Source organism: Manis pentadactyla, chromosome 8 (assembly GCF_030020395.1).
Source record: "Manis pentadactyla isolate mManPen7 chromosome 8, mManPen7.hap1, whole genome shotgun sequence".
Classification (NCBI taxonomy): domain Eukaryota; kingdom Metazoa; phylum Chordata; class Mammalia; order Pholidota; family Manidae; genus Manis; species Manis pentadactyla.
In genome coordinates this window covers 59781789-59799168 of record NC_080026.1, presented here as the reverse complement: position 1 = coordinate 59799168, position 17380 = coordinate 59781789, and the positions used below count along the sequence as shown (strand labels likewise).

Sequence of the window (17380 nt, the reverse complement as noted above, 5' to 3'; positions counted from 1 at the left end):
TGTTAGGAATCTTACCTCCTAACTCCCTGGTTTTTAAAATAGAATCTTAGCCTTAAGACGGAATCCCTCCTGTTCTTACTATACTGTTTATATCTCAGCATTTTTCATCATAGGGAGGAGCATTTAATCATGATGCTTGTCCCATGTCCCTGCTCTACCTCATTTTGTTCATGTCACTTTGGTGTAAATTTTATTGGTCATTCAGAGGGTTTGTTTTTAAATCAGCACAGGATCTCTACTCTGCATCTGACATTCATTTGACACGAATGTGAAAGGACACCCGTTTGTTCATTATCATCTGGGAAAGAAGGAGTAGGTCAAACTGCAGAGATTGGTGAGGCTGCTGTGTCATGAGATAACTTTGCCTCAAGTAAGATCAAGATAGTCCTTTACTTTGGTGGGCATAAGTACACTTGATAACTTTTCTAACTTTTAAAAAGTTCATTGACCTCTTTTTTGTTTTAGTTGCTTCTTACATGAGTTGGAGAATATAATTAAAATCACTTAAAGAGGGAGTATGAAGGAGATAGGATTGTTGGTGTTCCCAAAAGTAAGGGTCTAAAATGGGTGCTAGAAAGTAGAGCCTTTTCTCATTTCTAAATTTCTGGCATGTTCCAGTGAATGCTGTGATTATCAGTAAATACCTTAGCCAGACTTAGTTTATCACAAAGAACCAGAATAGTCTATGTCTTTGATTCTTGGAGGTAGTGGTCTGAAGGATTTACAGAAGCCAGAAAGGGAGCGCTATCAGGAAGTTGGAGGATGCTTAAAAAAAAAAAAGTTTCTAGCAGTTTTGTAAGTCTGTTGAGAATTGTGCTATAAATTGACAACCTCAGCCATGCAGAATAGTTGATGAGATGAAATTTCTATTTTGAAGTCCTAACCAGACATTTATGGATCATGTTTTCTGGTCTGTTCAGTAGTATCCTCACAGGTGGTTTCCCTTGGAATAAAATGTCTAGGAAAGCAGAACCCCCCCAAAAAGGAAGTTTAGAAAATCAAACTTATGGTACTGCTTTCTACAAGGGATTGAGAAAATAATATTTCAAAAAGAATAGCATACTGGTTAAGAGCTTGGACCATTGACTTAGGCTACCTGGGTTCAAATTTTTGTTGCTTCCTTTGTTAGCCTCGGACAAGTTACTTAAATGCTTTTTTGTGCTTTTGTTTTCCCTTCTGTTAAAAGAGGTGATAATAGGGTTGTTGTGAGGATTAGAACCTGTACCAAATTACCTTCTGCATTTAAGGCTATCAGTCTGTTAGACTGGTGCTTTATCAGAAATCTATTTGGACTCCTTGAACAAGGAAGAAAGCAAATCCCAGTAAATACATAGTGCATCCCCAGCTAACTTGTTTCTTTAAAAAATGGATTCTCTTCCAACCCCCAATTAATGGAACCCTTATATAATTAAGGGGTTTGGATCTAATCTGTTACATTCTATTATAATTTATTTTTTATTCAGTAAGTAACCAGGGGAAGAAGTTTACTAAAGAAAAATGGCATCATCAAATGCTATTAATAAAATGGAATTGGTTTTTTTAAGATAATACAAGCCAGGTAAACACTATAAAGGAGGAAAATGGTTTTTCTTGACCCTCTTGGGGCTCTTGGCGGGATCTGAAAATTAAATTGGCAAAGACAGATTAACAGGAGAAATGCATACAATTTATTTCATATAAGTTTCACACGACATGGGAGCCTTCATAAGGAAACGAAGATCAAAGAAACAGACCTGTCAGACCCGTGTACTCTTATGATAGGCTTGGTGAAGAATGGGCAACTGTGGAGAAATGTAACAAGATAAGGAGTATGAAGTGATTGTAGTAAACTGGGGGAAACTTATCAAGGCCTTAACAGGATGAGGAGTCTTCTTGGCAACCCTTTGTCTTCAGAGATATGGATGTTCTCCTCCTCCAGATATAGGGAGGGCACCTTGCACTTGAGGGTTTTATGTTTCAGGGAAGAAGGTACTAGGTTCATCCATCAATTTAATTAATACAAAAATACTGTATGTAGCTCTTCCGCTTCCGGAGTCTCCCTTCAGCCATGGCCGCCCCCGCCGCCGGCCCTGGTGCGCCCTTGTTCCCGGACAAATTGCTTCTGAAAGGCGATGCCGAGAAGTCTGAGGAGGACCTGGAAGAGGAAGACGACGAGGAGCTAGATGAAACCCTGTCGGAGAGACTATGGGGTCTGATGGAGGTGTTCCCGGAGAAGGTCCGGTCCGCGGCAGGAGCCACGTTTGACCTCTCCCTCTTTATGGCTCAGAAAATGTACAGGTTTTCCAGGGCAGCCTTATGGATTGGATTGGGACTACTTCCTTCATGATCCTGGTGCATTCTGTTGTCTTTGAGACTGAGAAGTTGCGAATGGGGCAACAGCAGCAACTGCAGCAACGGCAGATGCTTCTAGGTCCCAACACAGAACTGTTGGCAGGAATGCCAGGAGCTCTACCTTCACTTCCTGGAAAGATAATAGTTACTTCTATACTTGACCCATCTTGGTCGGAGAAGTTTGAATATTTGATACTGTTTGAACTGCTGATTATTTGGATTTTTTTTCTTTTAACTTTGGCACGTTGATCTAAGATCAGTCTTGTCCAATGGAAATTCCCAACTTGCACCTGTGTCCTCCACACCATCCTGATTTGTTTCTTCTCTCCTCACTATAACCAGAGTATAGCGATGCAGTTATTCCAGCCCTGGCCTTCCCACCCATTTCACTAAATTACCCTTGACCGCAAGATCCCCTCACTATCCCACTGTGGGGTAGGAACTGATGCCATTAGGAAAGATGTACCCCTGACCATTAATGACTGTTTTGTTTTTAAGAATGGAGATGTTGGGGAGGGACATGCACACAATATGAAACACAAAATGCATCACAGCTGTAGCATAAAGCAGCCACTGTGAATTCTGTGTATGTTGGAAAGGAGGGCAGGCAGGCAGTAGCTTCAACCACAGGATGGAGACTGTGGAGGACAGAGCAGGAGCTCATTTCCTCTGCACATTTTGGCTATTAGATCTGTGTGTATGTCTAAAAAGTCACTGCTTTTTATATTTAAATATTAACAATGATTCCAAAAAAAAAATACTGTAGATCACAATTTCTGTGGCATGTTCTCATCAGGACACCGCACCTCCCTCCACCCGCCACCATAAGACTCATGGTTATCAAACTAGTGAAGATACTGCTCATCTGAGAGTCACACATGATTTATTGCCAGTTTTTTCTGTATGTTGTTTTAGGTTGCCAACTCTAGCATAATAATAATATTTCATAGATCGTAATTTTTTATATTTTGAGAAGTTTTTCAACATTTAAAGAGGAAAAACTGATAGGGGAAAAACACATTTGAAACAGTTTGTTATCCCATTTAAATTTAAATATGTATATTTATATATTTGAATAAGAGAAAGTTTGGGAGAATGTATACCAAAAATGTTAACAGTAGGCATCTTTCTGTCTTTTGAAATTTGGAGTGGTTCCAGTTTTTCTTTTATGGTTATGTATATTTTCAGATTTTTCTGCCGTGAAATACTTGTCATTACAAAATAAATACAGGAATATCTTTTTAAATCGTAGATGTGAAAAACCCCTGACTCGATTGCATGTCACTTATGAAGGTACCATAGAAAGAAATGGTCAAGGCATGCTACAGGTAGGTGAATTATAGCAGTGTGCACGTTTTTGGGGCTTTCTCCTGTCAAGCTTCTGACAGCAAAGGAGATTTGAAAAGCTGTTTATTTATCTCCTAAACTGATTTAATGCAAGGAAGCATTATAGCAGAATGGAGCAAAATACCAAACAGATCATCTTGACAGCCTTGGTAATATTATTTGCCAGTGTATACTCTCTTACTTACATGTGCCTCTTTAAAAAGCCTTTGACAGAAAATTCTAAGATCTGGATAACATCAGTCCTCTTGGTTCAGACACTAATTGTAGATTGACAGGGGAAGAAGTTCCTAGGGTATGGTCTTGACAAGCTGTCACCAGGCAGTTTTGTTCTTTAAAGGCTCTTGCTCTGCCCTAGTGATGACCAGCTTGAAATGTTTTTCTGCCACCAGCCTTGTTTAGGTCTAGGAGGCAGATATCAAAAACTGATAAGAAAGTCCTCTCTCCCATCTGTAAATTTTAGGCATATGAGCCAACTATGCTGGCTGTCTTTTCCCTGTTTTAGAACAAATAATTTTGTTCATGTCTCAGTCTTTGTTATCAATCTGGTACTCTCTTTACTTTAAGTATATATTTTTTTTGGAAAAAGAAGTTAACAAATAAAACATCCTGCCTGTCTAGCTTTACATTGTTCTAATATGTAACCTGAATATATAATTTCCTTTTGCTTTATAGTAATCTTTTTTTAAAAATCAGTAATGAGAGGCAAAATGTTAGTGATTTGTGTTCTTACCTCATTTAGAAGAGCATTGTAATCTCAGTTTTCTTTGAAAGAAACTTGTACATCATTTCATTTATACCAGGATTGCTGAGTTTTCTACTTTCATCCTTTCTTGATGCTTATATTGGGTCAGAAGTTATATAAAGCAGTTGCCTGAGAATGGGCTGATTTGTTTGAATAACAATGCTTATTGTAAAATGACTAGACTGTTGTGTGTTTGGCTAGTTATTTTATACTTAAGCTCTAAGTGCCTCATGAAACTTCATTTTAGGATGATCTTTTATTTAAACACTTGTAATTGAAGTCTTCAAAGAAGCAAGGCATTTTTTGTTTTAAATCACCTTTTGCTAATGGTTATTTGCAATTATAAACAAAAATACATAGGATAAGTGAATTAATATTTGTACTGAACTTAAAATTTTTTTTGAATTTGTATTTGATTGGTACCTTTTCTTCTATTTTAAAACAGTAATGTTGAAATATGGTTAAAATGTGTTTCAAATGAATATCACTTTTCCCCCACATTTCCATCTTGATGATGTTCTTTTCTATATTAAACCCTTGGATTAATTGAGGGAGTCAATATACATGAAATAACAAAGCTGCTGCTAGTTAGCACCACAGGAATGCTGACCTTTCATTACAATACAATTCAATGAAGAATTACTTAACAACATTCAAGGCTGAGATTCCCCCCACTTCCCTAGAATATATTATAAATGAAATGTGAAACCTCAGTAGATTAAAATAATACTATAAAGGCTTCTATTAAATTACTCTCCTGAAGCATGCCATGTGTCTCCAGGAGATCGGAATATTGTATTGCATCACTGCAAAGCTCCATGTGTATTATGCTTATTGCCAACAACAAAACCTCTTTAAGGAGGGTTATCATTTCTCTCCTTTCATCAGGTTGTAATTCAGAAACTGAGTAATCTGAACAAGTAGCTTTAAAGTAAAGTGAGCTGGAAAATTACTGACTAAAAATAAAGAATCAGTCATATGCTTGTTTACATGTACTGGAACAGGTTTCTCACCTGTATTAGAAAGAACTCTTATTAAGAACTTTTTTAAGTAGTAGAAACTTTGATTTTCTAAAAGACTGCTGCTTTCAGAGGCATACTGAGTTTAGTATATTTATATCTATGCATACTTTTCAAGTAATAAAAGTTGGCCTTTTATTCAAAGAATGAATAATAGCCTGCACATTAAATGTATTTCACTTACCATTAACAAATAGTACATAAGGTAAATAGAGCATATCTTTTATTTTAGTTATGTACCTTGTTCCAGTACATTAAGCTTAGCTGATCTCAAACTTTGTTTCTCATTTGCATTCACAGTACCATTCTACTTAGCCAGTCTCTCAGTTTTCAAGTGCTGTCCATTTTATTTCTTCGCCGAGTCTCTGTTCCCTTCACCTTGTTTCCCACGGCCCTGTTGGAGGTCCTAGTAGAGCTGTCTATAAACTATTCAGTAGTCACTTAACCAGCCTTTTAACCTTTGCTTTTAATTTTACACTTTTCCAGTTCATTCTTTAAACTCAAGCCTGAGTTATTTTCCTAAAATACAGGTCCAGTTGTTACTATTCTTTTTAGAAGATTTCCCAGAACCTTCAGAATTAACTTAAAATTTCCTGGATCCCAAATCATCACATCACCAACTGTTAACCCTTCACATACTCTATACTGCAGACAGGCATAAAGGATCTGCTTACCACTCTCCTCATACAGCTCTTGGCAGTTGGTTTTTCCAGTGTCCTTGTGTAGCTTTCCCTCAGGCTGAATGTCAGCATACCTAGATTGAATGCCATGTCCTCTTGTAATGATCCCCTGCCCTTCCTCCCCATGCTCCAATTTTAGTTAATTGTATTATCTGAGAGGTATAGAATACATACTCACATTTTCTTTAACAATCATCTTATTCTGTTTATTTGCCTGACTCCCTTCTACATTGTAAATGTTATAAAGCCAGGAACCTGTCTTATTTATATTTGTATCCCATGGTTCCCAGTACAATATTCAGTCAGTATTTGTTGAATTGAACAGTTTAAGCCGTAAATCACCCAATACATAAAGACCTCATATGTAGTAAGGGAACTAATTTTAATCAATGAACTAGTTTAACCAAAACTATTTTTCTATGTAAGCTGAAGAGTTCCTCTGATTTTTTTTAGTGTTGATTTAGTATGCTAGAATATAAACCCAAATAAATATTTTCTGTGGTAACTCATTTCAAGAACCAGACCAATCATAATTTTCTAAGTTCTTCTGCCATGAGAGAAGACTGTGCTTTCTATTAATTTCTATTTTTTCACATGTATTTTTGCATATCAGAGATTCATATTCTTATTTTACTCTTTTGTAAAATAGACTTCAGGTTATCATTTAATATAAATAATTGCTTTAGAGAACAGAAGTTTTGAGAAATCTTCTATTTGACAATAGTCTGAAAGTATATGTGAGATAATAGAAGGTATAAGTGAGAAAATGTATATATTAGTCTCTGCCCCTCATTCTTGGCTCAGAGCTCCTGAAAATTTTCTAAGTGGTAATAGTACTAGTAGCGTCTTTTGCTCTATTATTTGGTCTTTGACTCTTATTTCTGCAACAGAGCTTCTACAGCCCTTGGAATTTTGTGGGTGATAGACATGCCTTTTGTTCTAATGAGGCGGCTCTTGATGGACTTTCAGATAGCTTCAGGGTAGACACTGGTTACCAGAAAGATTAACCCATGATTAAAAGTTTGGAACTTTCTACTCCACCCCCACCTCTGGGAAAGAGAGAGGGACTGAAGACTGAGTTAATGATCAACCATGCCAACGTGATAAAGCATCTACAAAAATCCCCAGAATATGAGACTCAGAAAGTTCCTGGGTTAGTGAACATGTGGAGGTGCTGGGAGAGTGACTTCCCCAGGGAGGGCATGGTAACTCTGTGACTCTTCCCACATACTTTTCTCTATGTATCTCTTCATCTGGCTATTGATCTGTATCCTTTTTTATAGCTTTTAAAATAAATTGGTAAATGTAAGTATTACCCTGAGTTCTGTGATCTATTCTAGCAAATTATCAACCCCCAGGAAGGGAGGATCTTGGGAACCCCAATTTATAGCTAGTTAACTAGAAAGACAGGTGACAACCTGGCACTTGTGATTAGCATCTGAAGTAGGGCAGTCTTATGGGACTGAAATATTGGCCTATAAAATCTGTTGCTAACTCCAGGTAGACAGCACTAGAACTGATTTGAATTGCTCAAGACACCCAGCTGGTGTGACAGAATTGCTTCATGCATGGAAACCCACACATCTGATGTCAAGTGTTGAGTGTGGGAGAGAAGTAGTAGGAGAGTAAAGGAGACACAGGAGTGCGTCTATTCCTATACAGTATTTAAGCCTCTCATATTACTTTAACTAAATTCTTACATTACTTACTACATTTTTGTATGTGTGTGTATGACTCTGTATGTGCACAAATTGTGTGTTTGTGTGTAATCTGCCTCCTCAAATAGAGTAAGGCAAAATTGGAAACCATTTCTTATCTTACATATTGTTCCATCAAGCCAAGCATAGTATTGGACACATTGGAGTGCTTAGTAAATTTAAGACAAACAAAATGCTGGCAAGTTGTGTTTGCTTTCTCTTGAGAATTGTGTAACTCATCTTTTATTAATAGGAGCTTACGGATCCCACCATATTATTTGACAGAAAGCTTATGTAGAGTTTTAAACTATATTGGAAATAATAATTAATGGAGTCTTTGTTATTAAATTAAGCTTCCTATCTTCATTTTCTTTCCTTAGGTATATTTAAAAAAAATAGTTGGTAACATTCATGCAGTTTGGGGTTTGCAGTTGAATTTAAGGGGCTGAAATTTCCATCCCTTTATTCTTCCACAGAAGAAAACTGTTACCCAAAAAAGGTCAATTACTAAACTTTTCTGTTCTTTAATGACAAGTATTTGATTGCCATATTACATAAAAATATAGAGTCATATGAAGTACATAAATGGAAATTGAGCAATGAATGGTGGGGAAATGATCTTGAAACCTTTCCAGATAAAACCTTCCCTTGGTTTTTGGCCCTTGAGGTACAAATAAGGTTTATAAACAAAAGTACTTATAATTACATTGAGACTTTTGCCTAAAAGTTCCATTTTCCAGGTTCCTTCTGAGGTTTTGGGTCCAAAGAAATATACAGAGATGTTAACTGCAGTGAGATGGGAAGGGTGCAGTTAACCACAAACTGTTCTCCCTGGGAAGAGTGCTAATTTGGAGATATATTTACATCAGAAAGGAAAGGAAGATTGGAGCTTAGTGGGAGTACACTTCTTTATCATAGGTAGGTATTTTTGATCATCATTTAACATGCCACTTTTCCCAAATAGGTGGATTTTGCAAACCGCTTTGTTGGAGGTGGTGTAACCAGTGCAGGACTTGTGCAAGAAGAAATCCGCTTTTTAATCAACCCTGAGTTGATTGTTTCACGGCTCTTCACTGAGGTTCTGGACCACAGTGAATGTCTTATCATCACAGGTTAGTTTGGGGAAGTCTAGTCAATTGGGTAATTGTCCTCATCTCTGAGTATCTATTATGAACACTAAAGGTCACCCATATAACTTTTCTCTACCATACGCATAGTCTCAATATTTTTATTCATTAATTTATACTTGGTTTTTTGAAATTGCTATAGTTGTATTTTCCTAATCTTGAGTAAGACCTTTTATGCCCACTTTTTCTTTCTTGGCATCTTCATCTGAGAAACCAGGGTAAACACTATTCCATTCCAGGTTGAAATTTTATGTTACAATGCCCTTAAAAAGAAGATAGTGATATGTCTTTGAGCATGTATTCTATTATTTTTCTTCCATTATGTTTCCAAAGTGATTTGTTGTACTTCAGTATGAAGACACTTTATATAAATATAAAAAGCATGGTTACAGTGTTTGGAAAGTCAATACAACAGAGAGTATTATAGAAGAGAAATAAATCAGTAACTTTTTGTTTACCCTAATTTCTAATCCTAAGAGAAATAGTGTGATTATCTTAGCACCTCTCTTTGAGTTAAGCTTATGTGGGAAGAGGAGAGAGAACTACAATCAAATTTCTAATTTAAATTTATTATTGAGGTTTAAATTTTTTCTTTACTTAAGATCCTTTAACTTGAGGTATCACTATGTCACAGTATTTTCTTGTGAATGAGCTGCAAAAATAAAATGATTAACTCATAGCTCTTCAGAAACTCTTTTATCAGCCACCATAGGTAAGTTAAGCCTTGTGTTTGAATACCTAAAAGAGCATTCCCACATAAAAGCCATAGTCAGTCACCAATTGCTGGCACTTTTTTCTTTCTTTCAAAGAGGATTTTTAATTTCCTCTTTGAATCTGTTGCTTCTTTAAGATTAGTATAGGAGATTGAATATTCATCTGGGTCAGAGAATGTGGTCAGTTGTTATTCGAAAGATTACAGTGGGAGAAAAACCATTCCCTGTGATTATATCAAATAGATACTGAGCTCATTTACCTCCAGTGAGGTACATGACAGAAAGTAAGTTTGATTATGATGTGTTTAGGATCTCTGTGACTTTACCCTATTTAGTGTTCATTGAGCATCTTGAATGTTTAGGTAAATTTGGTAAATTTTTGGCTATTATTTTTTCAAATATTTTTTTCTATCCCTTTCCTCTCCTTCTGGGACACCCATTATGTGTAGTTGGTACATTTGGTGATGTCTCATTGGTCTCTCAAGTGCTATTCATTTTTCTTCATTCTCTATTCTTTCTGTTTCTCAGACTAAAGAAATCTCAGTCTATCTTCAAGTTCGCTAATTTTTCTACTTGCCTTAATTGCTTTTGAACCCCTCCAGTGAAATTTTATTTCAGTTATTGTACTTTTCAAACTCCAGAATCTCTAATTTTTTAAATAACTTCTATCTCTTTTATTGGAATTATGTGTGTGAGGCATTATTCGCATACTTTGATTTAGCTCTTTAGACATAATATCCTCTAGTTCCTTGAACATATTTAAAATAACCAATTTAAAAATCTTTGTTTAGTAAGTCCAACATTTGAGCTCCTCAAGGACAGTTCAAATTGACTACAATTTTTTTCCTGGGTATGACCTCTACTTTTTCATTTCTTTGCATTTCTCCATTTTTTTTGTTGTTGAAAACTGGACATTTTAATAATATGGTGACTCTCAAAATCAGATTATCCTCTTCCCCTAGAGTTTGTTTTTGGTGTTGTTTGTTGTTGCTACTTAGTTACTTTCCTAAAATAATTCTAGAGAATCTGTACTGTTTTTGTGTATGCCCACTAATCTACTTGATTAGATTGATGATCAGCTAATGATTGGGCAGAGAGTTCTTTAAATACCTAAAACCAGTAAGTCTATCAGTCTTTGCCAGAGGGGTCTGTGTGCATTTTGGGGCTCACCTTCAACACTCCACCAGGCATTTGACACTTCATTTCCTGCTTGCCCAGGGCCTCGACTCAAACAAAAAGGAGAGCTTAGGACCTTCTCAGGAATTTCTTGGGTGTGTGCACAGCCATGGATATGATTGTAGACTTGAAGGTTCCTGGGAATACTTAGAACATTTCAAAGCCCCTTACAGACATCTCATTCCTCATCTTTTCCTTTGAAGCCTTTTGGTTAACCTGTGGTTTGCCCCAGCTATTATCTACTATTGCCTCAGTCAGCCACACAGTTAAGAAATTGCCTGTAATTGTTTTCAACAAACACCCCTGTGGATTTGGCTTTTTTGCACTGGGCAAACTCAAAGTCAGATCAAATAAACACAGCCTTGTGAGTGAGGTCTTCCAGGGAACCACCAGACAGGTCAAATGATGACAGTTATCTGAGAATGAGGCTTTAAAGGAGGTTCAGTCCTCTTCTGACCCCTCTGTTGGCTACTAAGCTAAGTTGCTGATTTTCACTGTGATTACAGTTGTTGGTTTATAAGGCTGCCATAGAGCTTAGGAGAGCAGAATAGGAATAGGGCAAGTTAAAACACCACAAAACTCACTGTTATTACCAAGTTTCAGCCAATTTTCTTTTAATAAACACTCTGTGGACTACAGCAAGCCTTTGGGTAATGACCACAGTTCAGAAAAAGTTGATTCTCATAATTTTTGTCCCTATTCTTTTCTCATTGCATTTATGGAGGAGAAAATTTACACACAGGTTTTTACTCCATTTTTGCCAATATGTTCTTCCCTTTCATAAGTGCTTGTTGCTAAAGGGCTTTCAACAAGTTATTGCACATCATTTAGACAACCTGTGTTATTTCTTATAACACCCCTGTGATTCTACTGTTTTGGTGAGGTAAAGCAAAACAACAAAAATTGTTCATTATCTGACTTTATGCAGGAAATTAAGAATGGAACCTCAGGAAAGGAATTTCTTCTTGGATAGAGCCTCAGCTATTTCAAGTTAATAATTTAAAGTATTTCATCCAGAATTCTGAGGTTGTGATCCAAACTGTACTGAAATGGGAAGATAAACCTTACTGTTGTTTTCAACATTGTCTCAACTCACATATTGGTCATCTATCTGCATTTGTTGTTTATGATGTATGCAGATAGGAAGGATGAATTTGGAAAGTATTAGGGAAGCAGAAAGTGCAAGCAACTACAGAACAAAAAAATTAAGCTGTCATAAATCCATTTTGGGGCAAATAAATACTTTGAATATTGGTTTCATATTGTTTTGGAGAAACTCTGAAGGTCTGGAATGTGACTGTCTTTAATATTTGAATGTATGTAATAATACTTGAAAATATTTTTAATTTTTAGCAGTTGAGCTAGATTTGGTTCTCAGTCCTCAGCACCAAATAATCCATCAGTTGATGAATTTACATCCATGAAACAAAAAAGTTGGTGAATACTGGTCATTTAAACTCAAAGCTAGTTTGCTTCATATGCTTTATTCTTCTTATAATAGGAAAGTAGTGAGAGTCTTGTGTCACCTCCCATTAATGTTGCTGTAAATGAAGGTTGTGATTTCCCTGGGAATAGTAAAAGGAAAACATTAGAATTTTTTTCTTTTTTTAGTAAAGATAGTTTGTATCCACTCTAAAAAGATCATCACTTTGGAGTTACATCTGGGCTCTAATTTACCTGCAGGCATTGTTAAATGAATAAAAGATTGCAGATTCATGACTCACCTTCACATCTTTAATTACTTAAGACTAAGGACATCTGGGGTAACTGTTAACTCAGCATTTTCCCCCACATCCACTTAACTCTATTATTGTGCCTCCTAATTAATATCTGTGATGTGATGTTCCCTTAATGGAAATGGCCATTTCATCATCTATTTGATGTTGGATTTCTGCCATCTCTCTTCCTAGGAGACTCTTAGCCATGTACTGCAATCTATCTGCCTGATCAATTCCATTCCTTCAATGATTTATCCAGGCTCAGTGAGCTAATGGCTGTGACTGTGCTGCCTGAATCTGTAGATGAGTTTGAGAAATTGGGAGTAAATTAAATTTACCATCATTGTGGGGCATCTGGTTGGCATCAGACTTTTAAATGAGTATGAAACGGGTCATTCAAACAGGCAAATATTTTTATCCAAACAATGTTTTCCCTCTGCTATGATCTTCCTGGGGGTAGCCATGAGCTAAAACATTTCAGTAAGTATACATTGAGGGAAAGAACTAAAATTCCATTTTTCCCTCCCCCTCCCCCTCCATGTTCCTGTACAACATCCAGCAAATAGCTTTAATACTAAAGGTGTTACTGTGGTTCTGGGAGATTGTTTTGTTGTTTCTGTGTGATGAGCACATAAAGCAGGTGCCTAGACATGAAACTTATGAGCATAATGTTAGTATATTTAACATAAAATCTATTCTCTAGTGAATCAAATTGTCCTTGACATCACAGGTCCTTAATCTTTTGTGAGTTTCTGCAGAACTGACAGAAAGGACAAAAGTGTACAACATTGTTTATAGTATTGGTGTACTCTACTTCTTATAGAGTAACGATGCCAGAGGTGCCAAACACTACAAAACATTGCTAACTAAATGACACCAGCTCATTGGAAAAGATCTACATGCACTTGGAGTTTGGCTTTTCTTAATTTTTACTAATTATGGGAATGAAAAGCAAGAGTGTTGTATCTGCTGCATAATCCCCACTGAACGAGTGACACTATTAAAAGCACAGTTGGATAGCTTATGTGTAAACCTTCTTTCCAAGGGTGCAACTCATTGGTACATAGAATTTTTAAAATCTCCAAATAGTTTTCCTATGTTCATCACAAACTTGCATTACGTGTAGGAGAAAATAAGAATGTTTCTTAACTGCTAAATCTAAAAACTCTTAAAGCCCTTATGAACTCTTGCAAAGATTTAAAAGGGTTCCTTCCTTCTAGTTTTTTCCTTAGGCAAAGGTTGTCTTTGAGCATTAAGTCTTACAGGCTATCCCTAGAGAGAGCTGTCACAAAGATCATTCAATCTTTTGTCTCTTGTTTGCTGTTATCACCATTTACCTTTGCATTTTCATCATAGTTTATCAATAAATTGAATTTAAAACAAGTTAAGGGCATCTGTTTTTCAGAACAGACAGTCAACATAATTTTGAAAGATGTCTACTTAGGAAACCCAGGGTTTAATTTGTTTATAGCAATAGCATTTGTATGTGCATTTTTGACTTCCCATACCTGGAGGAAATAAATCTAACTATCTCTCTCAGGAAGGAAGACTGAAACTATCCTAACTTGAAATAGAAATATGATAATTGACATTTTATATTTTTCAACCACTTTTTTTTTCAAAAGCCAGAACAGGTGTTTGTTTTCATAGTTAAGAGGTCAGAGTAGGCAATGTGCATTTATTTATTTACTTAATATTTTATGAATAATAAATAAATAGGAATTAATAAATAAACAGGAAAAAAAGGCTTGTCCACTGCTATGCAGAAAATAAGAAAGAACAAGACTGTTCCTGGCTGTCTTTATTCCCAGTCAGGGGGGTACACCATGTTACTTTTAAACCCCACGTAAATGGAATCATTTATTACTGCTGTCTTTACCTCCTTACAAAGTCTAATGACACCAGTAATAAATTGCTTTGCGGTTTTGAAGATTTTAAACATTTGGTTTTCCAAGCAGTTCTATGAGGTAACAAGTTAAGAATTATTAATGAGTCTGATTTTCTAATGATAAAATGAAGTTCAATGAGATTTGTTACTCAAGGATTCTCTTTGAGTTATTCATATCTCCTAATCACAGTCTGATGTTTTTTAACATGCCATGAGGTCTTTGTAAATGTGAATTTTTTATATGTGTCAGTTACATAGTGCCTTCAGACACCATATTTCTGGACTCATTATTTTAACCTTTGTTAATACAATGTTCTTCCTGTTTTGGTTGTTAATTATATGGCAAGTTACTTAATCAACTTTCTTTTCTTTTTTTATATTTAACAGCTGTGTTGAGGTATTTTACATACCAAAAAATCTACACATTTTAAGGTGTACAATTCAATCATTTTTTTTTACTTAAAAAATTTTTTAATTTTGGTATTAATATAAAATTACATGGGCAACATTGTGGTTACTGGATTCCCCCCATTTTCAAGTACCCACCACATACTCCATTATAGTTACTGTCCATCAGCATAGTAAGATGCTATAGAGTCACCACTTGTCTTCTCTGTGCTATGCCTTCCCGTGCACCCCCTTATGTTATATGTACTCATGGTAATGCCCCTTATTCCCCTTCTCGCTCCCTTCCAACACACCCTCCCCAGGCCCTTTCCCTTTGGTAACTCTTAGTCCATTCTTGGGTTCTGTGAGTCTGCTGCTGTTTTGCTTCTTCAGTTTTTGCTTTGTTCTTATGCTCCACAGATGAGTGAAACCATTTGGTACTTATCTTTCTCCGCCTGTCTTATTTCACTGAGCATAATGCCCTATAGCTCCATCCATATTCTTGCAAATGGTAGGATTTGTTTTCCTCTTATGGCTGAATAATATTCCATTGCGTATATGTACCACATCTTCTTCATCCACTCATCTACTGATGGACACTTAGGTTGCTTCCATTTCTTGGCTATTGTAAATAGTGCTGCAACAAACATAGGGGTGCATATGTCTTTTTCAAACTGGGCAGCTGCATTCTTAGGGTAAATTCCTAGGAGTGGAATTCCTGGGTCAAATGGTATTTCTATTTTTAATTTTTTGAGGAACCTCCATACTGCTTTCCACAGTGGTTGAACTAGTTTACATTCCCACCAGCAGTGTAGGAGGGTTCCCCTTTCTCTGCATTCTCGCCAGCATTTGTTGTTCTTAGTCTTTTCTATGTTGGCCATCCTGAGGTGCTGTGATATGTCATTGTGGTTTTAATTTGCATTTCCCTGATAATTAGCGATGTGGAGCATCTTTTCATGTGCCTGTTGGCCATCTGAATTTCTTCTTTGGAGACTTGTCTGTTCATATCCTCCACCCATTTTTTAATAGGGTTATTTCCTTTTAGGGTGTTGAGGTGTGTGAGTTCTTTTTATATTTTGAATGTTAAGCCCTCATCGGATATGTCATTTACAAATATATTCTCCCATACTGTAGGATCCATTTTCGTTCTGTTGATGGTTTCCTTTGCTGTACAGAAGCTTTTTAGCATGAGGTAGTCCCATTTATTCATTTTTTATTTTGTTTGCCTTGCCCGAGGAGATGCGTTCAGGAAAAAGTTGCACACATTTATATTCAAGAGATTTTTGCTTATGTTTACTTCTTGAAGTTTTATGGTTTTGTGACTTACATTCAGGTCTTTGATCCATTTTGACTTTACTTTTATGTATGGGGTTAGACAATAATCCTGTTGTTGAAGAGGCTGTCATTTCCTCATTGTATATCCATGCCTCCTTTATCGTATATTAATTGACCATATATGCTTGGGTTTATATCTGGGCTGTCTACCTGTTCCGTTAGTCTGTGGGTCTGTTCTTGTGCCCGTACCAAATTGTCTTGATTACTGTGGCTTTGTAGTAGAGCTCGAAGTCAGGGAGCATAATCTCCCCCAATTCATTCTTCCTTCTCAGGATTGCTTTCTCTCTTTGGGGTCTTTTGTGATTCTATATGAATTTTAGAACTATTTGCTCTAGTTCACTGAAGAATGCTCTTGGTATTTTGATAGGGATTGCTTTGAATTAGTAGATTGCTTTAGGCAGGATGGCCATTTTGCCAATATTAATTCTTCCTATCCATGAGCACGGAGTGTGTTTCCATTTATTGGTATCTTCTTTAATTTCTCTCATGAGTGTCTTGTAGATTTCAGGGTACAGGGCTTTCAATTCCTTGGTTAGGTTTATTCCAAGATATTTTATTCTTTTTGATGCAATTGTGAATGGAATTGTTTTCCTGATTTCTCTTTCTGCTAGTTCATCATTAGTGTATAGGAATTCAACAGATTTCTGTGTATTATTTTTGTATGCTGCAACTTTGCTGAATTCAGATATTAGATCTAGTAGCCTTGGAGTGTATTCTTTTGTGTTTTTTGTTTTTTTTTAGATAATTATTTTTTATTGAAGGGTACTTGACACACAGTATTACATTACATTAGTTTCAGGTGTACAACACAGTGATTCAACATTTATATACATGATAATTATAGGTACCAGCTATCACCATACCAAGCTGTTACAATATTTTGACTATATTCCTTATGCTATACATTACATCCTTGTTACTTATTTATTTTACAATTGGAAGTCTGTACTTTTTTGTTTGTTCGTTTGTTTGTTTGTTTTTGTTTGTTTTTGTGAGGGCATCTCTCATATTTATTGATCAAATGGTTGTTAACAACAATAGAATTCTGTATAGGGGAGTCAATGCTCAATGCACAGTCATTAATCCACCCCAAGCCTAATTCTAGTCAGTCTCCAATCTTCTGAAGCATAACGAACAAGTTCTTACATGGAGAACAAATTCTTACATAGTGAATAAGTTACATGGTGAACATTACAAGGGCAGTCATCACAGAAACTTTC

The 17380-nt window shown here is 36.1% G+C and overlaps 1 protein-coding gene and 1 pseudogene across 3 annotated transcripts in view; both read left to right on the top strand.

Moving 5' to 3' along the window:
• Positions 1–17380, top strand: part of PARG (poly(ADP-ribose) glycohydrolase) — a 179050-nt gene that overhangs the window by 110156 nt on the left and 51514 nt on the right. For all 3 annotated transcript variants that reach the window (XM_057505767.1, XM_057505766.1, XM_057505765.1), the window contains 2 exons: positions 3584–3659; positions 8781–8928. In XM_057505767.1, the coding sequence (XP_057361750.1) occupies positions 3584–3659; positions 8781–8928 (224 nt within the window). The remainder of the gene's footprint in view (positions 1–3583; positions 3660–8780; positions 8929–17380) is intronic.
• LOC118921042 (mitochondrial import receptor subunit TOM22 homolog) lies at positions 625–3488 on the top strand (annotated as a pseudogene).